We start from the raw sequence: 17,752 nt of genomic DNA, 5'->3' as shown, positions 1-17,752 counted from the left end.
AGTTACAATTCAGTAATACATTTTTTTAACAAAGGAACACACAGAGTATGCAAATGTCTTTTTTTATCTACTATTTATTGCCAAAGAAAACTTACAGTACATTACAGCAGACTGATATTAATTCAAAAGTTTATGTTGAGTAAATTTAATTTAATTTAGTTTATATTTGACTCATTTTAACAGTACGCAAGTGGCATTTCACAACATTCCAAGTCCACAGCAGTAACCTCATTTGAGTTCAGTTTAGGTTTAAATTGCGTTCAGGGCTTTCAAAATGTGCCATTAACACTGCTATACGTCTCCATGTCCGGAACTGCGGAGTCTGTTTTGTGGTGATCGGCATGGCGCCAAGTGTTAGTGAACGGTGTAGAGAGAAAAAGATGTAGGAGCTCTGCTACCAAAATGGACACCTGTAGGAGGAGAAAAGGAAAACAAGTCAGATGCATCAGATTTCCTTTTGTTCAAGGGCAGATTTGATGTGTCAGCTTGCTTTTTCTGCAGAAATACAAATTCTTTCAGTACAAAAAAATCCCAATAAAACAAAACCTAACTCCTCGTCGGAATCCCAGTCTAAACCTTTTGTAGGCTTCACCTCTGTCTACAGAAGGGCAGAACTCCCAATCCCCAGACACAGTATTACACAACAATCCTTTAGTTTGCTTTGTTTTTTGCTTCTACCATGTCTTCTGGTCCTTACTCATGCAAAGGCAGCCGTGCTCTTTGCTATCAGGTATATTTACCACCCTGGCCGAACCCTCCTTGTCTACATCATCTTTCGTTCTCCTACAGTGACAAGCTGTTGTCTGGACATATCTGAAGAACCACACCCCAATCTGTCAACTGGGGATTCATGTGGGCACCAATAGTGCTCACCATCCAATATAGCACTGGCACAGATTCTCGTGGGAGGTCGCTTGCTTGATTAGGAGCTCCACTTGAGTTGGGACGTCCAGAGTCTCATCGTGGGAGAAATCCCGACCTGAGAGGGGACAAGCAGGGAAGCATCAGAAGCCATCCTTCAGGACTCCAGGAACAGCGAGTAATTCATTTTAATCTATGTGTCATATCAAAGTGGGGATGAGGGCTAAGTACTTATTTAATATCAATTTCAATGCAACATCATTTTTTTTGTTTTTCAATGTGTGTCCACTTTATCATTAATTTTGGTCAAAGTTGTTGCTGCGAAACAGCTGTTCTAGAGTGCAAGAACAAAGCTGTACAGATGTAGACCATGGATGTCCCTCACATGAATAAACAGCTTCCAGACTTTTATTCATGTGAGGTGGTGTCACCCTTCAGACTACATGACTGAACAAATATTTCCTAAAAATGAAAAAATCTCTGTGGATTTTCTGGGCTGTGCTTTTCTCATGTAATATTTTAAAGATAAGTTGTTTTATTCCCAGATGGGGAGTTCCTGTTTAAGAGATACACTCATATAGTACTTCACCCACATTGTTGGAAAACAAGTTTCTTCACCAATGTCTAAGCCTGATTGTTCCAAGCTTTGATGGCATTTTGACTGTGCTGTACTCACCGGTCAATTTGTCTCTGACTCTGTTGATGATTTGAATAGCTTTTTTGTTCAGGGCTTCAGGCTGCACTAGGCCATCTCCAACTGAAAGGGAGAAAACATTTTAGATTCAGTTCTCAAAAACATGTGTCCCCATTATCTTGCTGAATGTTTTGGAAAATGCATTGAAATGTTTGACAAAAGGAAGTTGGTTCAGCCAAATAAAGTAGGACATTTTCTGCATTCTATTAAGTTAAAGAATGCCAGTATTGTGTTCCTTCTCCTACCTTCTGTCACGCTGTTGACAAAAGGTCTTTCTTCATGTGCTATCAATGAACAATTCAATTTGTGGTGTTAGAAATGGAAATGTTTTTTTAAGACAGAAGACAGGCAAAGGCAAACTGAAACGTTCACTGTTGTTCCGGTTTTCTGATCCACGCATCTGTGGTAAGAATTGAAAAAGAGAAGCTTGTCTCTTCTTGGGAACAATCTTTTCTAAAGCTCTATGGTCTATGACCAGATAGCAGACACGCCGGTATTCCTGCCAGTCTGAACTCACTGAAGGAGTGAATGGATTCAGGCACTGTGGTTCCTGGCTTCTTGTGTGTTGTTTCACCAAGCTCAATTCCCTCCAGGGCTTCTGAAAATGAAAGAAAGCATAGAAGATTTTTTTTTCGGTATGAAGACGTTATTCTGACCGTTTCTGCACCCTACACCCCATTTGGATTCTCCCACTCTGGAATGCAGATCCTTCTCAGGGAAAGCTAGAAATAAGAGTTCATTCAACTGACCACCATGGCTCGTTTGACATGAAGTTTCTTCTTGTTCCAAAGATCTCATCCAACTGTTACTTGAAAGAAGTCAGGCTCTATAACCTGGCTGGGTAGCTTGCTTTACTCTTTGAGTAAAAACATTCCTCCTTGTTCTTAGTTTTTAAATGGTTTGATTGCGTCAGTGCCTTTGAAAACCTTGAACATTTCTATCAGATCCCCCCACGGTCTTTTCTATTGCACATGAAAGAGATTCAGTTCCTTCAGACTGCCAGTGGAGGACAGTTCAGTCCCTCAAGTCCCAGAAGGTCTCTGGTTGCTCTTCTCTGGACAGATTCCAAAGCAACAATATCTATTCTATAACAATATTCTCAATTATAATTTTTTACAGTTTTAACATAATATCCTTCGATTTAAATTTGACACTTTTAATTACATAGATTTGATCACCTAATGATTAATCGCCATAAACACCCATATCCAAGGAGCCCATGATATGGCCTTAAAAAAAGTTTGCTTTCCTTCTGTAGGCTTGCTACAGAGCAGAGGCACAAGCAAACCAATTTAATATTCTCCCTCTAGTCCTCAGAAGGCTGAGAGTGAGTGCAGAGCCATGTACTGATTGCCCACCATATTCACCAGGTAACATCCCAATTGAACACGTCCTGAGACAAACCTCTCTGCTACATTGTCACCCCTCCCGGCCCTCGTGCTCACCTACGGACTGCCCCGCGGTGTAGGAGTCGGTCCTCGTCCTGGATCGCTTATTCCCTTTTGTGTTCGCTGTGGACAGAACCGAAGAGCTGTGAGCGAGTTCAAGGTGGTACTGGTGCAAGAGGTCATGCACAGGCTACTGCCAGAAATGAGAAGTTCTCACACAGTTAAATTTAAGATGCAATTATGGCTAAAAGCATGTGTACTTTATGATAGGCAACACATAAAAGACACACAGAAGACTACAATTTCCTGAACGTTCCCATGATAAAGATTTAAAGAGGATGTTTTCTGTGGGTAGTCAGGCTGGCGGACCGGTTTGCCCCGCCTGAGCTGTGGGTCCCTTACTGTCCATGAGCCTCCAGTTGAGCAGGGGGTCGTAGACGAAGGCCTCCAGCACGGCCATGACGCTGTCCCTGTGCTCCCGCAGCACCTCCATCACCGTGTGGCACGTGATCCTGTAGTTCCCATCCAGGCCCGTCACCTGGACAGCAAACACGGAGCGGAACACCCTGAGACCCCAGAGCACGGGCTGGCCCGCATCCCTGGACTCACCAGTCCTGCTTCTAACAGCACCCTGGTTTTCTTATTGACCTCTCTGCATGGTGCCATCAACATCAGTGCATGCACAACACAGTTGTTACTGTGTAACATTCATTTATTTTGCACTATAAAGATTTTTTTAACCATTCCCCCCCCCCCCTAAATACACCCGCTCACCTCCATAGCATTAGTAAGCATCCTGGTCAGCCTGAAAGGAATTTTCTCCGGGAATTTCTCTCTGGTCATGGCGACCTGTCAACCACAGCAACACGTTAGCGTTAATATCTCCTTCACTCTGTTCCTTGCAGGAAAGAGCTCTTCTCTTCCCCAGCAGACACAACGCCTACACTGCCAACAGTGGGTGCTTCCCATATCATCTCTCCACCTCTTCCTATCACTTTGCGATCTGCAGAGTAACGAAAATCAAAACGCAAGTAGTTTGCATTCACAAACCCACCTCAAAACAGTCGCCAAAGTCGATGTGGAGGATCTTCCCACTCAGTCTGTCCAGCATCAGGTTGGAGGGATGCCTGGGGATTATGTTTAAGGGGATAGTAATGGCATCATGTCTTTGCTTTAATATGCCATTGCAACAGGAGTAACTCTAGCCTTGTATCTGTGCTGGTTCCACTGGGCGAAGTTCAGGCACGCGCTCGACTGAATGCAAAGTCATACTATGACTAACGAACCCAGCAGTAAGTCCAGGGCTGCACGCAGAAGTCATTAAACACTTACAGGCCGGACAAAAGAATAATGCAAAAAGTGACCATTTAATAAAAGCAATCTCATGCAAGAATACATTCAAACAAAAATAATAAACTGCAGTTTATTTAAGGAAATCTCTACAAGCAGTTTCAATAACGAGGTCTACCATCATGCAGGCTGTGTACTGACACAGACAATGATACCCCCACAGACTAAGACAAGACTACAGTGCCACATCATAAGTGCCAGGTTCAATTCCCCCAAGCCCCACCCCGAGCTCCTCTTGAGGGACAGGTGAGCCTCCACTTAAACCAGAGGTTGGCCAGGGTCTGTAACGCCACACAACATGGAGGAACAGACAAGGAAGAGGTGTGGATCCCCAACAGGTAAAACAAAAACCCAGACAACCAATATATGGATTAGCTAATTAACGATTAACAACACTAATTTACAATAACCACTTCGTTCCAGAATGACAGATTCAAGGTCAGTAAATAATTAATCAGAAAGTCTGAAAGTCACGTGACGAGTATACACCTACCTGTCTCCAAGTCCCAGGATGTAGCCCACCATTGACATCACGGCCAGAGAACGGGTGTAGTTAGTTCGTCTGTCAAACCACACCTGAAAAGTGAAAAGAGACAAGTTACGAAAAACAGAAACCTACCACACAGGATGGGCAAAACCTTTCCACAACAGCATCTTACCATAGTGAAGTCAAATATATTTATCGGGTGGAGGGTGTGACAGGTCGATCACTGTTTATGGTAAATAAGAACACGGTAACGGTTATAAACCGGAGGAGGCCATTCAGCCCAGCTAGGCATTTTGGTCATTAGCAGTTAATTACTTCAAGATCTTCTGCAGCCACTTCTCGACACGGAACCAAAGTATCGGCCTTAACCATAAGGGCTGGGTTATATATTCCCGCAGCACTCTGGGTAAATAAATGTTCTTTTCTTGGTTTTAAAAGCACTGCCGCATAGTTTTCACTTGTGTCTTCTGGTTCCTGTACTAATTCAGCAGCCAGGATCCTGACCAGGTCCAGTGCAAGTGATCACATGACTCCTATCCTGGAGTCCTTGCACTGGCTTCCTGTCAAATTCCATGTGGACTTTAAAATCCTCATGCTCACCTATAAGGCTCTGCATGGCTTGGCACCTCAGTACCTGTATGAACTATTATCGCCTTACTCTCCACCTCACAACCTTCGCTCTTCTAATTCTGGTCTCCTAACATTCCCCCAAGCCCGTCTACATTGTATGGGTGACAGGGCCTTCTCCTGTTATGCCCCCAAGCTCTGGAACTCTCTGCCCAAGGATATCAGAGAGTCACCTTCTCTAAACTCCTTCAAATCCAGACTTTAGAAGAGCCTTTACTTAACAGGTTCCATTCTTCACCCCTCTGCTTTTCCTAGTAACACCATCCACGGTCTCCTCTCTATATTGTGTTTTATCTTGTGTATTCTTTTTATTTATTGTTGTTCTCATTCTGTAATGCGCTTTGAGAAGCCACCTTTAAAAGCGCTATATAAAATAGTTTATTATTATAATAATGCCCGTTCTGAAGCTGCCCTGCACAGTTGCCAGGGGAAGAGCTGACCTCAGAGCTGGGGCTCTTCAGCCAGAGCAGCTTGGACAGGTCATCTCCAGCTGTGTTGTTGACCGCGTGCTCAAACACCTCCACCTTCTCCATGAGCGTCAGGTGGTCATAGTCCGGAGCCATCTGGACAGACACAATAAGAACCAGCTCATCAACTACATTCGCCTCTTGTTGCAATGTTACCTTAACATTGAATATAAACAGACGTCATTTTATATAGTGTCAAATGCAACATAAATAACTCTTGTTTCTAAACTGAAGGGAAAGAATTATTCCTACATAAATCAGCCTACATTAATATGTTGGTTACGTTCCACAGCATAACCACAGATATCCCGACTGGCTTATTGCATCAAACGGCACAACATCCCGAAATCACCAAGCAATTTAATTGAGGAAGACATCCTTTCCTCAGGCTCCTTCTTTTATAGGAGCAGGCGTAATATTGGTTACTGTTGACCCTTGAGTCTGTGTGCTGACCAACCTCTCTCGGATCCACTTCTCTCTGCTCATCCGGCCATTGTTTCCCTCGCTATCCCTTTCCTCTGCCTCTCTCTCCACTTTTCACACCGTTCCCACTCCCCACCCCCATCCTCTCTCTCCCTCTCCTCCTGACTCTCTTACTCTCAGCATGATGCGGTGCTCAATGTTGAGCAGAATCTTCTTCTTCTCCCGGTAGTCCCTGATCAGGGCGTGCAGCGTGTCGCAGTGCGGGACCCAGCCAATCAGTCCCGAGTTGGTGGACAGAGGAATCACCGCGTAGCGCTGGATACTGACGGGGGGACAGGAGAGCAACAATCAGGCCGAGACACGGGACATCCCCAGTTCTCCCATGTCCGTGCATTGGGCAGCAAAACATTTTAGTTTCATTTCACCTTTTATGCTTCACTTTTGGGAATGCGTCTGTAACAATTTAAAAAAATGACATATTATCAACTCTCTGGGTTATTCAGATGATGCACCTGTGTGCAGGGTGAGGAGGTGACTGAGATACACAAGTATTGCGACTGCTGAATTCTGGAAACAAAACACTAAACCTTAAAACTGAATTCAGTTAAGACAAAATGAGAATCGTCAACCCTAGCTCAGTGGCTGGGTGAGCTTCAAAACCTTCCACTTCCGATTTTCTAAAACTGTATACTTTACATACTTCACATCCTCCAGGGGACAGCACTGGTTTGGAAAAAAAAATAAAATAAAAATGCTCCTTTCACCCTCGAGCATAGGCTCGAGAATGTCTTTTAAAGAGACAAAGGGGATTTGTTTTAAACCCCGTTGGCGTCCTGGGATCCCCCCTGCTCTGTGGCGGGGACGTACCACACACAGGGTCCCACCTCAAGTTCTTGCGCAGGGACGCGGGGTCATTGGCCAGCAGGGTGTTGACCAGTCCGAAGAGCTGCATCACTCTCTCGTCCTGCCGCAGGTCCTCGTGGCCCTTCAGCAGGAACATGAACTCGTGCCCGTTGCTCCCTGGGCAGCAGAGAACAGGCCAGTGTTTATTTTCTTGGCCACTTTGAGACGAAGTGAGCCCAATTCCCAACAAGAGACCACGACTCTGGGAGTATACACAAGGCAGCGCAGCCGGAATGATGGGAAATTATATGACATATCATACTGTGCCAAGCCATAAACGAAACAGACAGACCCTTGAGCCTTCTCAATAACACAGTCCTCAGTCATCTCTGTGGCCAATAACCCATTCAAACGGCAAAAAACAAGAATAAAGAACATTTACAAACTAGAGTTTTTCTGCTGAACTTTATCATCCTTTAGCAATGACTCTATTCCCTGAGTCCTAGTTAGGGGTTAGGAGCTCAGGAAGAGGAATTCTTGTAAAGTGGGGAAAAGCGACAACTTGGATCAAATCCTAATGGCTTTGCCGACAGACGGTGTGTCTGGTCAGCAGCAGCCCTCGTTAGGCAAGGCCTGACCAAGAGAAAGCCAGGACCCCTATTGCCCATAAGCAGTTGCTGCAAGCTGCCAACTGGATGGTAAAGTCATTTAAAAAAGTCTGGGTTTCACTCCTGGAATCACATTCAAGGGCTGAGTTACACATTACCTCACAAACTCCTGGATGGACAAGCAGTGATTTCACGTTTAGGTATTAACATCAGTTCCAAAAACATATCATCCTATACTGCACACTGAATACAACAGCCTTGTGCAAAAATCACTCTTGTAAATCCTTGTAAAAAACTACAAGGCTTCCCACAGACAAAGAAACGATTACACTTAAGTCACAAGTCCATCGTTATTAAAATCATATCTGAATTTACTGGTACGAATAAAACTTAAAATCAGGGGGTTTTCACTTTGAAACAACATCTTGCTAATCACAAAAATCACAGGGAAGGTGAAAATGTTTAACTTAAAAATCAAGCTCTAGAGCTGTGCTTCTCAATCCTTTCCGTCATACAGCACGCTTTTAACATCCTAAACTTTCCCCTGGACGATTTGAAAATCATTCGCACGAACGTGGCAAGAAATAACATTTATTTTAAACTGAAGCAAAGACTACAATTTTAATGAGAAGTACTTGGCTTCCTGTTCCTGACTAGAGTTTCAATGCAAGAATGGGACCTTGTTCCAACGAACAGAGCCGTTTAATACTGGGGTCAGTGCTGAAGACGCAGATCCTGACCCACATTCCGCTCCTGAGACAAGCAATGTGGGAACGCTGCTAATGATTAATGGCTCCGTGTGGAGGAATTCCCAGCGGTGAAGGGGCTGATAATTTATCCACTGCAGCCTGTGGATGAGAGCGCGACTCTGGGGTGGCAGACGCTGTGCTGCTGGCTCACCCATGATGGTCAGTTTCCTGGGCCTCTGCTTGGAGGTGATGACTTGGAGAGAGGGCGCGATGGACTGGATGCGTATGATCGGCTGATTGGGGTCATAGGTTCCAGGCACAGCCAGCTCCAGGTCCCGGCACATGAGCAGTTTGGGGGAGACGTACTGGAGCTCTAAGGAGGTCAACTGGGGACACAAGAGAAGAGGGAAGAATGACAGAAGCGAAAACCGAGGCCTTCTTATCTCTCCCCCGAGTGACCACTTTGGCTCAGAAAGGAAGCAAAGCCAGACATCAAGTCAGCAAGGGAGACGGATGCAGTACTGGAATAGCAGCAGTGGAAACGCATACAAACTGATAGACCTGAAGAAGTCTGGATACAAATGAAAGACATTTGAATGCATTCCTGCATAAAAGTAGGATTACATATGCATATGCACAACCACATGGGCAGAATGTGTGTTAATCTACAGAATGATTTTCAAGGTTACGTGCTTCCAGGACATGATGCACTGCACTCCCCTGTTTTCTGAAACTGAATGTAAAAGCTCATAGGTTGGACAACTAGCAAGAAATAACAAAGGTATGGGCATAAACTGTGTTAAAACACCCTGAAAGGTTCCCTGCACACTGCCGGCGTCACTAGCCCACCTGAGGTAGCTGCTTGGAGATCCTCCTGAAGACATGGTAATAGAGATCCCAGGCCTGGGTCAGGTCCTTCACGTTTCCAGAGCGCATGTACTTCCTGCACCAGTCCTGGGCCTCCATCAGGTCTCGTCCGTACGCCTGCCAACACAGCGGCCGTCAGTCCGGGTTCAGCCACACCGGCCCTTATTTAAATCTCTGCTGCTGACGAGCTTTCACTGCTGCGACATGTGCTCTAACATGTGCTCTAATCCCCCAAAAAGTGGGGGGATGCAGTAGCAAGGCATGAGAAAGGCCTGAGCAAAGTAAGAGTAAAGGCATGAGGTTTGAGTAAAGCTCTGATCCAGAACCCTGAACTACAGAGTGCAGATATGTGATCGCCGCTGGGACAGAGCACCGGGGAGGTCTGCCTGTACCATTATATAAACTAGAGAGATCGAATACAGGGTGAAAAGCACACGACTGGAGGGAAAGCAGGCACACCTGGTTGAAGGAGGTCTCCTTCAGGGTCTGCGGTCCTCTCTCCATCATGGCGTGCAGGGGCTCCAGCACGGCAAACATGCCCTTGACGTTGCGCTCCCCGAAATACAGCCGGGACGCCTCCTCCAGGCCCTCGTGCCACATCTCGTGCCAGAGGATGGCCACGCGGATCAGCTCCTCGCTTACCTGGGCGCGTTGGAGGAGAGCGAGGGAGAAATAGAAGAGAGAGTCTGCTTTTGGGGACGGTGATCACAGTGTAAAGGCACTACCTTCACCGAGGGGGATGCAACCTGCTGAGAACTGCAGTACAGACCTCGAACAACAAGGGCTAAGGTCTAGAAGCACCCTAACTCCACACCTGGTCCCGACTCCAGGTGATCCCAATTCTAGTCCTACCTCCAGTCTTAACCTCGATTCCGATTCCAGCCTTAACTCTAACAAGGCTCAAGTGTTTCAAAGGCTGCGAAGGAACAAGTAAAGGTCTATTCCATGCTGAAAAGAAAAGAGACACGTTTAGGCTATGGAGTCTTCTTCAGGAGTGACACTCCACAGCTGAAACATTGTCTTTTTTCATTTCAGCATGGCATAAGCCTTTACGTGTTCCTTTGCATCTTTAGACTTATGTTTCACCCTGTGTCACCATTTTGGCTCAGAAAGGAAGCACAGGCAGACATCAAGTCAGCCCTAACCCTAACCCTTTCTCTAAATCTAACCCTAACCCCTAACCCTAACACTAACCCTAGCCTTAACTAATCTAACCCTCACTGAAGATCAAAACGAAGCTCTGAAGCTAGCTGCATATCCAGCTCAGACCCTGAACTACAGCGTGACGACATCTGATCGCTGCTGTAACAAAGCAGTAATGAAGGGAGGTCTGCCTGTACCATTATGGCCTGCTGCACCAGCGTGTTGCAGTGCTCACACATGTTCTTCAGGATCTTGTTGGCGGCGTTGTGGCGGGCTGTGGTGGTGGACTTGGAGGCCACAGTCAGAGGGTAAATCAGAGCCTGCGGAGAGGGCAGAGTACCAGCGGTGTTAGCAAAACTGAGTTCGGAGTGGGGCGGTTGTTACCAGCCTCTGGTTTTTTATTCCTGATTTTTCTGACAGCAACCATTCAAGACTCTACAGGCGTAAATAAAAACAAAGACCAAATTACTGTGGATGTTGGTTTTAGGTCCATTAAAAACACAGCTTTGGAATTTCAGAAGACTTGTAGTTGTGCTATAAGCTCAGCACCAGCTCATGACAGAGACCTTGTGCCATAAACTGGCTGTGCTCTGGATCACTTGTTTACAATAATGAGCTGGGGGCTGTGTCCATGATGTTTTGAGCCTGGTGCTGGGGTGCAGCAAAGCCAGTGGGAGCTGTAGTCACAGTTCCCGAGTTCCAGTAACCCTGATGGACAAGGCGGGGGTGCTGATGGACAGCGAGGGCTCGATCGGAGCCGCCCGCGGCTCTCCTCACCTGCGGGTGGTACCGGCCGATGTCCGTGAGCAGCTGATGGATGAGGCGTCCCACCAGCGCGCGGGGGGTGTCAATCCGGGCGATCAGCTGTGGGATGACCTGAGACGAAGGGGGGAGGAAGCAGAATTCTTCAAGGTCAAGAAAGACACAGTGAGGACTGCATGGTGCCCAGCAGAGCCACGTACCCTGGGCTTGGCAGGTACACTACTCTCAAGGTGATGCATCTCTGTTCGCAAGATGCAGGTTGCTCACCTTCCCTTTTTTATTTCAACTGATTAAAAACGTCAGTTAAGGCACTTTAGATGCAAGTAGATTCTGCAAAGTCTGAAACACAGAAGCACAACTGAGGGCCAGTGCTCTGAGCCCCAGGGGGAGCAGGAGACGGGTACCTGCAGCCAGGTGTCAATCTGAATGGTCTTGATCCCCTCCACCAGGGCCTCGTTCACCTCAGGCCAGTGTCCATAGTCAAACCACAAGGTCAGGACCCTGTGTGGGAGGGGCAGGAGAGGTTATATCAGTAATACAATGAAAATTAAACAGAAGTTGATAAGAGGGGGTGTAACAGTAGCCTCCAGCCTGTAGGGAGGTTAGTATTATCTGTGATCTGCTCTTCCCAAATCAGGCTCTCTGAGATCTGCTCTCAGAATTAATTCTTTTTTAATCTTAATCTCATACTCCGGAAAAGGACTCAATGTCCTTTCACAAAAGCAGTAAGCAGCGTTTATATTAGGCTTGACTATAAGATACCTACATTGATTTTACATTTAGTAACCCATGAATTCAGGGTATTTTTCCCAAGAGCAAATTTGTAAAACTATGATCTCAAAGTGCCCGCCATTGGCACAGCCGGACACTTGACTAGGCAGTTGTTAGGTTTGGCCACTAGGTGTCGCCATCACTTCAGCACCTCTGCGTCAGCGGGGAGACGGTCTCCCCTGTGACTCTCGTGCAAAGAGAAGGAGACAGAGTCCTCTGTTAATCCCTGTTCAAATCACACCACACTCAACTGCAAGGGCTGTATTATTTTAATGCAATTTAATACCAAAGTTAACATTGTAAAAAAAAAACACACCAAAGTAATCCTTTTGGTAATTTAAACATAAACTAGTTATAATCAGAACTGAACCGATGATTTCCGGGTAATCTAAAACCTGAAATCACCCACAGCATTCTAATTAGTTTAAATATAGACAATTTATTTTAACCATCTGGCATATTCAGTTGTGTATTAAAAGGTTTAATCTGGAAGCTTTAAAAAAACAACATCCCTACTTGTACTCCCAGGCAGTTTGCTGGAGGCCCTGCTCAGGTGTAGGAAGTGGACAGGAAGTGGACAGGTCGGTCCACCTGGGCCTACCTGAGTGTGTCCTGCAGGTTGTTACCGCGAGACAGAGCGATGGAGCGGAAGAAACCCTGGACAGCAGGGACAGTGTACAGCAGCAAAGTCTTGGACAGGTCCTGGAGGGCAGACAGATACCACAAACTCTGAGTCACAGTATACCCAAGACCTAATGCCCTGCTAGCTCAGGTCATGCCTGAGCTCTTGATCCTGTCACTTTCTAAGACACATTTCCTTGGCACCAGACAAACTGGCAGTCCAGGTAAAATAAAAAGCTATCAAAAAGAAAACAGGCTATCCTGAACAAACAGGATAAAAATGTAGACAGGATAATTACTTAAACAGCATTCAATTCGTAAAAAACATTAAAAAATGTCCTTGATTTTTTTAGCCTGCTCTTTACGATTACACAATGCCACTGACCCTTCTGACTTTTACAGTAAAAGATCACTAAATTCCTTGTTAAACAGAAAAGACACCTTGAGATGCAAGTCAAGGACTATCATCATTCCTCAGGCTTGTTATTGAGTGTCACCTAAATCCCAAGACCCCCCAACTCCACGCTGGGGGTCTCACCTCGTTGACCTTCTTCTGCCCGGGAGAGGGCACGGGGCTGTTCTCGGGGCTGTCCGCCTCGCTGTCGCTGTTACTGGCCTCGCTGTTGGCGCTGGCGCCGCTGGCGTGGCGCAGTTTCTTCTTGTCGTCCCTCCCCTGATTCTGGTGCTTGTAGTGCAGGACGGCTTCGAAGTTCATCACGGCCCAGGCGTGCCAAGCCTAGCGGGGTCACGGGGTCACGACACAAGGCGTTAAGACTGTCCGCATTTCGTGAGTGACAGTGGTCTCTTACTTCACATGCCGAGTGTGAAAAGTTCATTTTCTACACACTGGTGTTTCATTTTGCTTCTCCAATAACTTTGTGCTATAATGGTGTCAGCCGTGGGATTATTGAGACTCAAAAATAAATATTTGGGGGGAAATGCTGTACCACTTAGTAAATGCCATACAGAATACCCTTAATCAAAAAAACATTTCTTTGAAGGATATTCTCAGCCTCCCCGGGAAAGACTCTTTCAAGCACTTCCTTGTTCTCATTAAATGGGACACTATTCTAGGAATTACGAATCCTTCAAGGCACAGAAGACAGTGACACCCGGTTGCCCTGGGAGAGGTGAACTTGTGCGATGTGATTGATCAGTCGATGTACGCTGGGGGAAACCCCCTTGCTCACCTTGTACCAGCTGCGGTCATGCTCGGTCGAGTGGCTGTAGTACTGCAGGACCTTGGGGATGGTGCTTTCATTAATGCCCTGCAGGCTCAGCTGCCACTCTCCCAGCTTCAGGAAACACCTGGAGAGGCCGGAGGGGCAGGGGGGACAACAGAAGGATCAGAGCACCGATCACCAGTCCAGCAGTGTTTCTTCCACCTCACCAGACTATTTTAGGCACATTTGTTACAATAGGTGGCTTCAGGAAGCTAAGCACTACTCCTGGCACTGGAGCTCTCTCATAGCTACACTCACCTGCAAGCAGCCAGAGTAACTTCCAGAGGCAGAGAAACTAGGGTCTTGAGCATCTGTTCACCTGCACTTGACAAATGACCTGTTACTCTGCTCTGAAGCGTAACTCCTTACTCAACATACAGTATACCACATGATTAGGCCTGCCAAAATAACTATGCACTTCCAGCAGCCAACTGCTTCTTTCAAAACCCGTGGTGAAACACTGAAACTGTATCTGTTATAATCCTTTAGCCAGGAACTGAGCCATTTCATATGAGACTGCACCACTATGCTGAACTTCAAATAATCCAATAGAATTATATCACTTTCATTTTAGTTATGAAGATTTCAACAGCCAGTATTAAAAGTGAAACTGTGTTTCTCCCCAAGAGATGGAATCTTTATTCAACCTGATTTACGTTAACTGCTGCTTTATAAACCCTGCCTTGTTTCACACATACCATTATTTCGCATGACCCAAATCTGCAATTCAACTCCAGCTCATCTTTTTGTGAATCTGATCTTGAAAACAAGCAGTCTGGTTTATCTGACACCGAGAAACCTACCGTTCGCCTCTTCCTAAATAAATAACCCTTCCTCCAAATTCCTTGCAAAAACAATTACACACAAACAGGTGCATGCCTGCCCCAGATGGGTGTCAGCGAGCTATTTGATTTTGAGAACTATGTCATGCTGTCTAGACGGGAAGGACAAGACAGGTATGTGACTTGTACAATACTCAGACATGTTCCCATGTGCCTGTCATGTTCAGTCTGCAACTGAACCTCCAGTCCTTCTACCTTCAGTGATCTGCTTTCCAGGACCTAAGTCCATCCCATCAGGGAGGGCCCTTCTCTTGATATCACGTGCCTATGGCAACACCTTTCACTTGAACAGGAGCCAATTCATAACTAAATGCTCTTCTTGCAAGGCATGCAAAATGGTAATACCCAAGAAATGTCAGGAAAAGTTTGTTTAGCATCCCGTAAATCACATTTTCCTAGAAGACCAAAACAAACACTTCCACCCATTGTTTCGCCTTCAAAATAAACACAACGTAAGAGCAGTTCCAAATGAGACGAGCCCACCTGGCCCACCATTCCTGCTTGATCCAAGCTATTTCTAGGACCCAGTCCTAATCCAGACATTTCTTTTTATTTGAAAGAAGTCAGGTATTGGCTTCAACAACATGACTGTGAATCTCTTGTTTTATATTCTCACAACCCTCTGGGGAAAAAAGTGCCTCCACTTCTCATTTCTAAATGCACTTCCATGTAGCTTCCACTTGTGTACTCTGGTGTTTCACCTAAAATGCTTATGGGCACTGATGCAAGACGCGCAGAGATGAGTTTTTAGAATAAAATGATGATAGCTGGCACTCAGGGCTTCAGAACTAGCCTGCAAGATACATGTGGATTTCTCGCTCCAATTTGTCTGAAGTGCAGTATTTCCTTAAAGAAAGTTCAATGAGAAGACAGGAAAAGGAAATACACAAGGCATGGCTGGACGAGCAGCTACCGGTCCCTGCTCCTGCTCCGCGTGCGCAGACGCAGACGCAGGTGTAGCTGCAGAGAGAGCTGCAGTCTGCAGCCCGAGAGCGCCGGCCCCTGACCTGGCCATGAGCTTGTGCAGCTCCTGCTTGTGCTGCTGGTCCTCGGCGGCGATGGCGTGCTGGGCCTGCTGCTGCATGCTCTGCACGAAGTGCTGCATGTGCTGGAACGCATCGATCTGGAAGCAAGTCCATGACGTGCATTAAAATCGCACCCTTACGATTTTCAACTTCAATCTTAACACTCCCAGCTTCCGCTTCAAAACAGTCACTGCTCAATTAACATGATGACGCTTTCCCAGGTAAGAGTTGACGCTCAAAGCAGCACAGTAGGTGTGGGCGTTAGAGCTGACTAAAGGGATCTGGCTAGAGAAGGAAAGGCTATTCTATTCTTCCCAAAGCCATGCTGTGAGTTTATTTACTTGTCCTGCTCACATGCAGAAGTGTTTTTATGCAAATTGTCACTTGATGGCACAGCTGGAACACCTTGTGCCATCAAGTAACTTAGAATGCTAAGACAAAAAAACAGAAACATTCTTTCCACTTCATGACCTAACTCTGGAGCCATGCTTTTGTATCACTCAGCAAGGTCCACCCAGATGTATTTAAAGCAGCAGCACTGCTGGGGTGGTAATCACCAGTTGCCCCTCTGTGTTCTCTGGGCCCTTGATCAGCTTGAACCATAGCCGTGTGAAGACTTGCTGCAAAAGCACCCTTAAAAAACTTCTGTTAATTCTGCAAAATAATACATTTTCAGATAAAAACATTCATGCCTTTACCCGAATCAAGCACACAGAAGCTAAAACGGAATCGAATGTAAAAATCCCCTAATGACTGAGAGCAGGCAGACATTTCTCAGGATACTGCAGGTTGAGCAGCTGCACACTCTTCAGACAGTGAAATACAGAGCTGACCTTAGTTATAATAACACCAAACCTGCTACCCACAGCGTTAAATCCCTGAATCGCACCCTCATCCTGACCTCTAGTCCCACTATACTTTTAGCCCTGACTCAAACCTTCAGCTAACCTGAGGTACAGACCTGCTGGCTCTACGTAAGGGACTAAACATCTCATTAAGATTTTTTGCTGCTGAGCGGTTCCCCATCTGGTACTGGGGCTGTGCACTCGCGGTGATGTAATCCCCTCCAGACACAACACTTCACTAATGAGAGTGACACTGGAGCAGCTGCCCTGCCCCACCCTGCAGTGTCCCTGGTGCTTCCTCATGCACAGTCCTTAGCCCATTTACACTGCAGCCTTCTTGCTTAAGGCCCAGGGTGACTCATACCACACTTTAAAACCCTGGAGATCACCTGCTTTTCACCTGGCATCTAGGATTAATGATAACAGTCGCGAAACACTATGTCTTTTTGTAAACAGTGTCCTTGCAGCCTGCAGGCCTGTGGTCACTGCATGCTGAGGTGCAAACGCCTCCGGGACTCTGAACTCATGCAGAAAACTCGCTCTAGACAAGGGGAGGGACGGGCGAGCATCCATGCTGGTCGTGGCTCAAAACGAGTTGCTAATGACAACTGGCAGAGACTGCTGGAAAAGGCAAAGCCGCGAAGGCTATTATAACAGCACCATCCCTTGTTTGTCAACGGATCAACAAAATGTGATAAAGCCGATGTAGCTTAGTACTGCAAAATATTTCGAGATGGTCAAGATGTCCGTCTTTTTCATTTTTAGTTGACCTACGACAGTGGTGCCCTGCTGCACTCCTGGAGGGCCGCAGAATCTGCGGGTTCTGTCCTGCCTCTGGTCTTAATGAGCTCATCGTTCGCTTTAGCGGATCAGCCAACGCTTCTCGAAGGTCTTCAGCTGTTGATGATTTAAAGAAACCCCGAAGACCCGCTGGGCCCTGGTGCACGAGGACGGCAGCCGTGCACGAGGATGGCAGCCGTGCACGAGGATGGCAGGCTGTGCACGAGGACGGCAGGCTGTGCACCTGTGAGCTAAGAGAGTGCCGGTGCGCTCAGAAGCCTGGCCAGCTCTACCTTGCGCGCGCTCTTCCACATGTACTTCATGTAGGCGTAGGTGACGTGGGGGTGCACCGTGGGCAGGGGGTGGTCCAGCTGCTTAGAAGGGTCCACTCCAAGCAGAAGAACCAGGGTCTTGTGCGCCAGGGCCTAGGAGTAAG

At 46.5% G+C, this 17,752-nt stretch overlaps 1 protein-coding gene across 2 annotated transcripts in view; it reads right to left on the bottom strand.

Annotated features, from left to right (window-relative positions):
• Window positions 1–56: 56 nt before the first annotated feature.
• Window positions 57–17,752, bottom strand: part of mtor (mechanistic target of rapamycin kinase) — a 98,420-nt gene continuing 80,724 nt past the window's right edge. For both annotated transcript variants that reach the window (XM_088617178.1, XM_088617177.1), the window contains exons 36-58: window positions 17,610–17,741; window positions 15,674–15,789; window positions 13,792–13,909; window positions 13,140–13,337; window positions 12,582–12,682; window positions 11,614–11,710; window positions 11,225–11,323; window positions 10,645–10,767; window positions 9,764–9,946; window positions 9,287–9,421; window positions 8,649–8,823; window positions 7,182–7,317; window positions 6,472–6,619; window positions 5,848–5,970; window positions 4,787–4,869; window positions 3,998–4,070; window positions 3,718–3,792; window positions 3,346–3,481; window positions 3,001–3,066; window positions 2,073–2,153; window positions 1,538–1,618; window positions 874–979; window positions 57–410 (exon numbers count right to left, since the gene is read on the bottom strand). In XM_088617178.1, coding sequence (XP_088473304.1) covers window positions 395–410; window positions 874–979; window positions 1,538–1,618; window positions 2,073–2,153; window positions 3,001–3,066; window positions 3,346–3,481; window positions 3,718–3,792; window positions 3,998–4,070; window positions 4,787–4,869; window positions 5,848–5,970; window positions 6,472–6,619; window positions 7,182–7,317; window positions 8,649–8,823; window positions 9,287–9,421; window positions 9,764–9,946; window positions 10,645–10,767; window positions 11,225–11,323; window positions 11,614–11,710; window positions 12,582–12,682; window positions 13,140–13,337; window positions 13,792–13,909; window positions 15,674–15,789; window positions 17,610–17,741 — 2,601 coding nt within the window. In that variant the 3' untranslated portion in view covers window positions 57–394. The remainder of the gene's footprint in view (window positions 411–873; window positions 980–1,537; window positions 1,619–2,072; window positions 2,154–3,000; window positions 3,067–3,345; window positions 3,482–3,717; window positions 3,793–3,997; window positions 4,071–4,786; window positions 4,870–5,847; window positions 5,971–6,471; window positions 6,620–7,181; window positions 7,318–8,648; window positions 8,824–9,286; window positions 9,422–9,763; window positions 9,947–10,644; window positions 10,768–11,224; window positions 11,324–11,613; window positions 11,711–12,581; window positions 12,683–13,139; window positions 13,338–13,791; window positions 13,910–15,673; window positions 15,790–17,609; window positions 17,742–17,752) is intronic.

Source organism: Lepisosteus platostomus, chromosome 23 (genome assembly GCF_059453375.1).
Source record: "Lepisosteus platostomus isolate fLepPlt1 chromosome 23, fLepPlt1.hap1, whole genome shotgun sequence".
Taxonomy (NCBI): Eukaryota; Metazoa; Chordata; class Actinopteri; order Semionotiformes; family Lepisosteidae; genus Lepisosteus; species Lepisosteus platostomus.
This window is presented reverse-complemented; position numbering and strand designations above follow the sequence as displayed.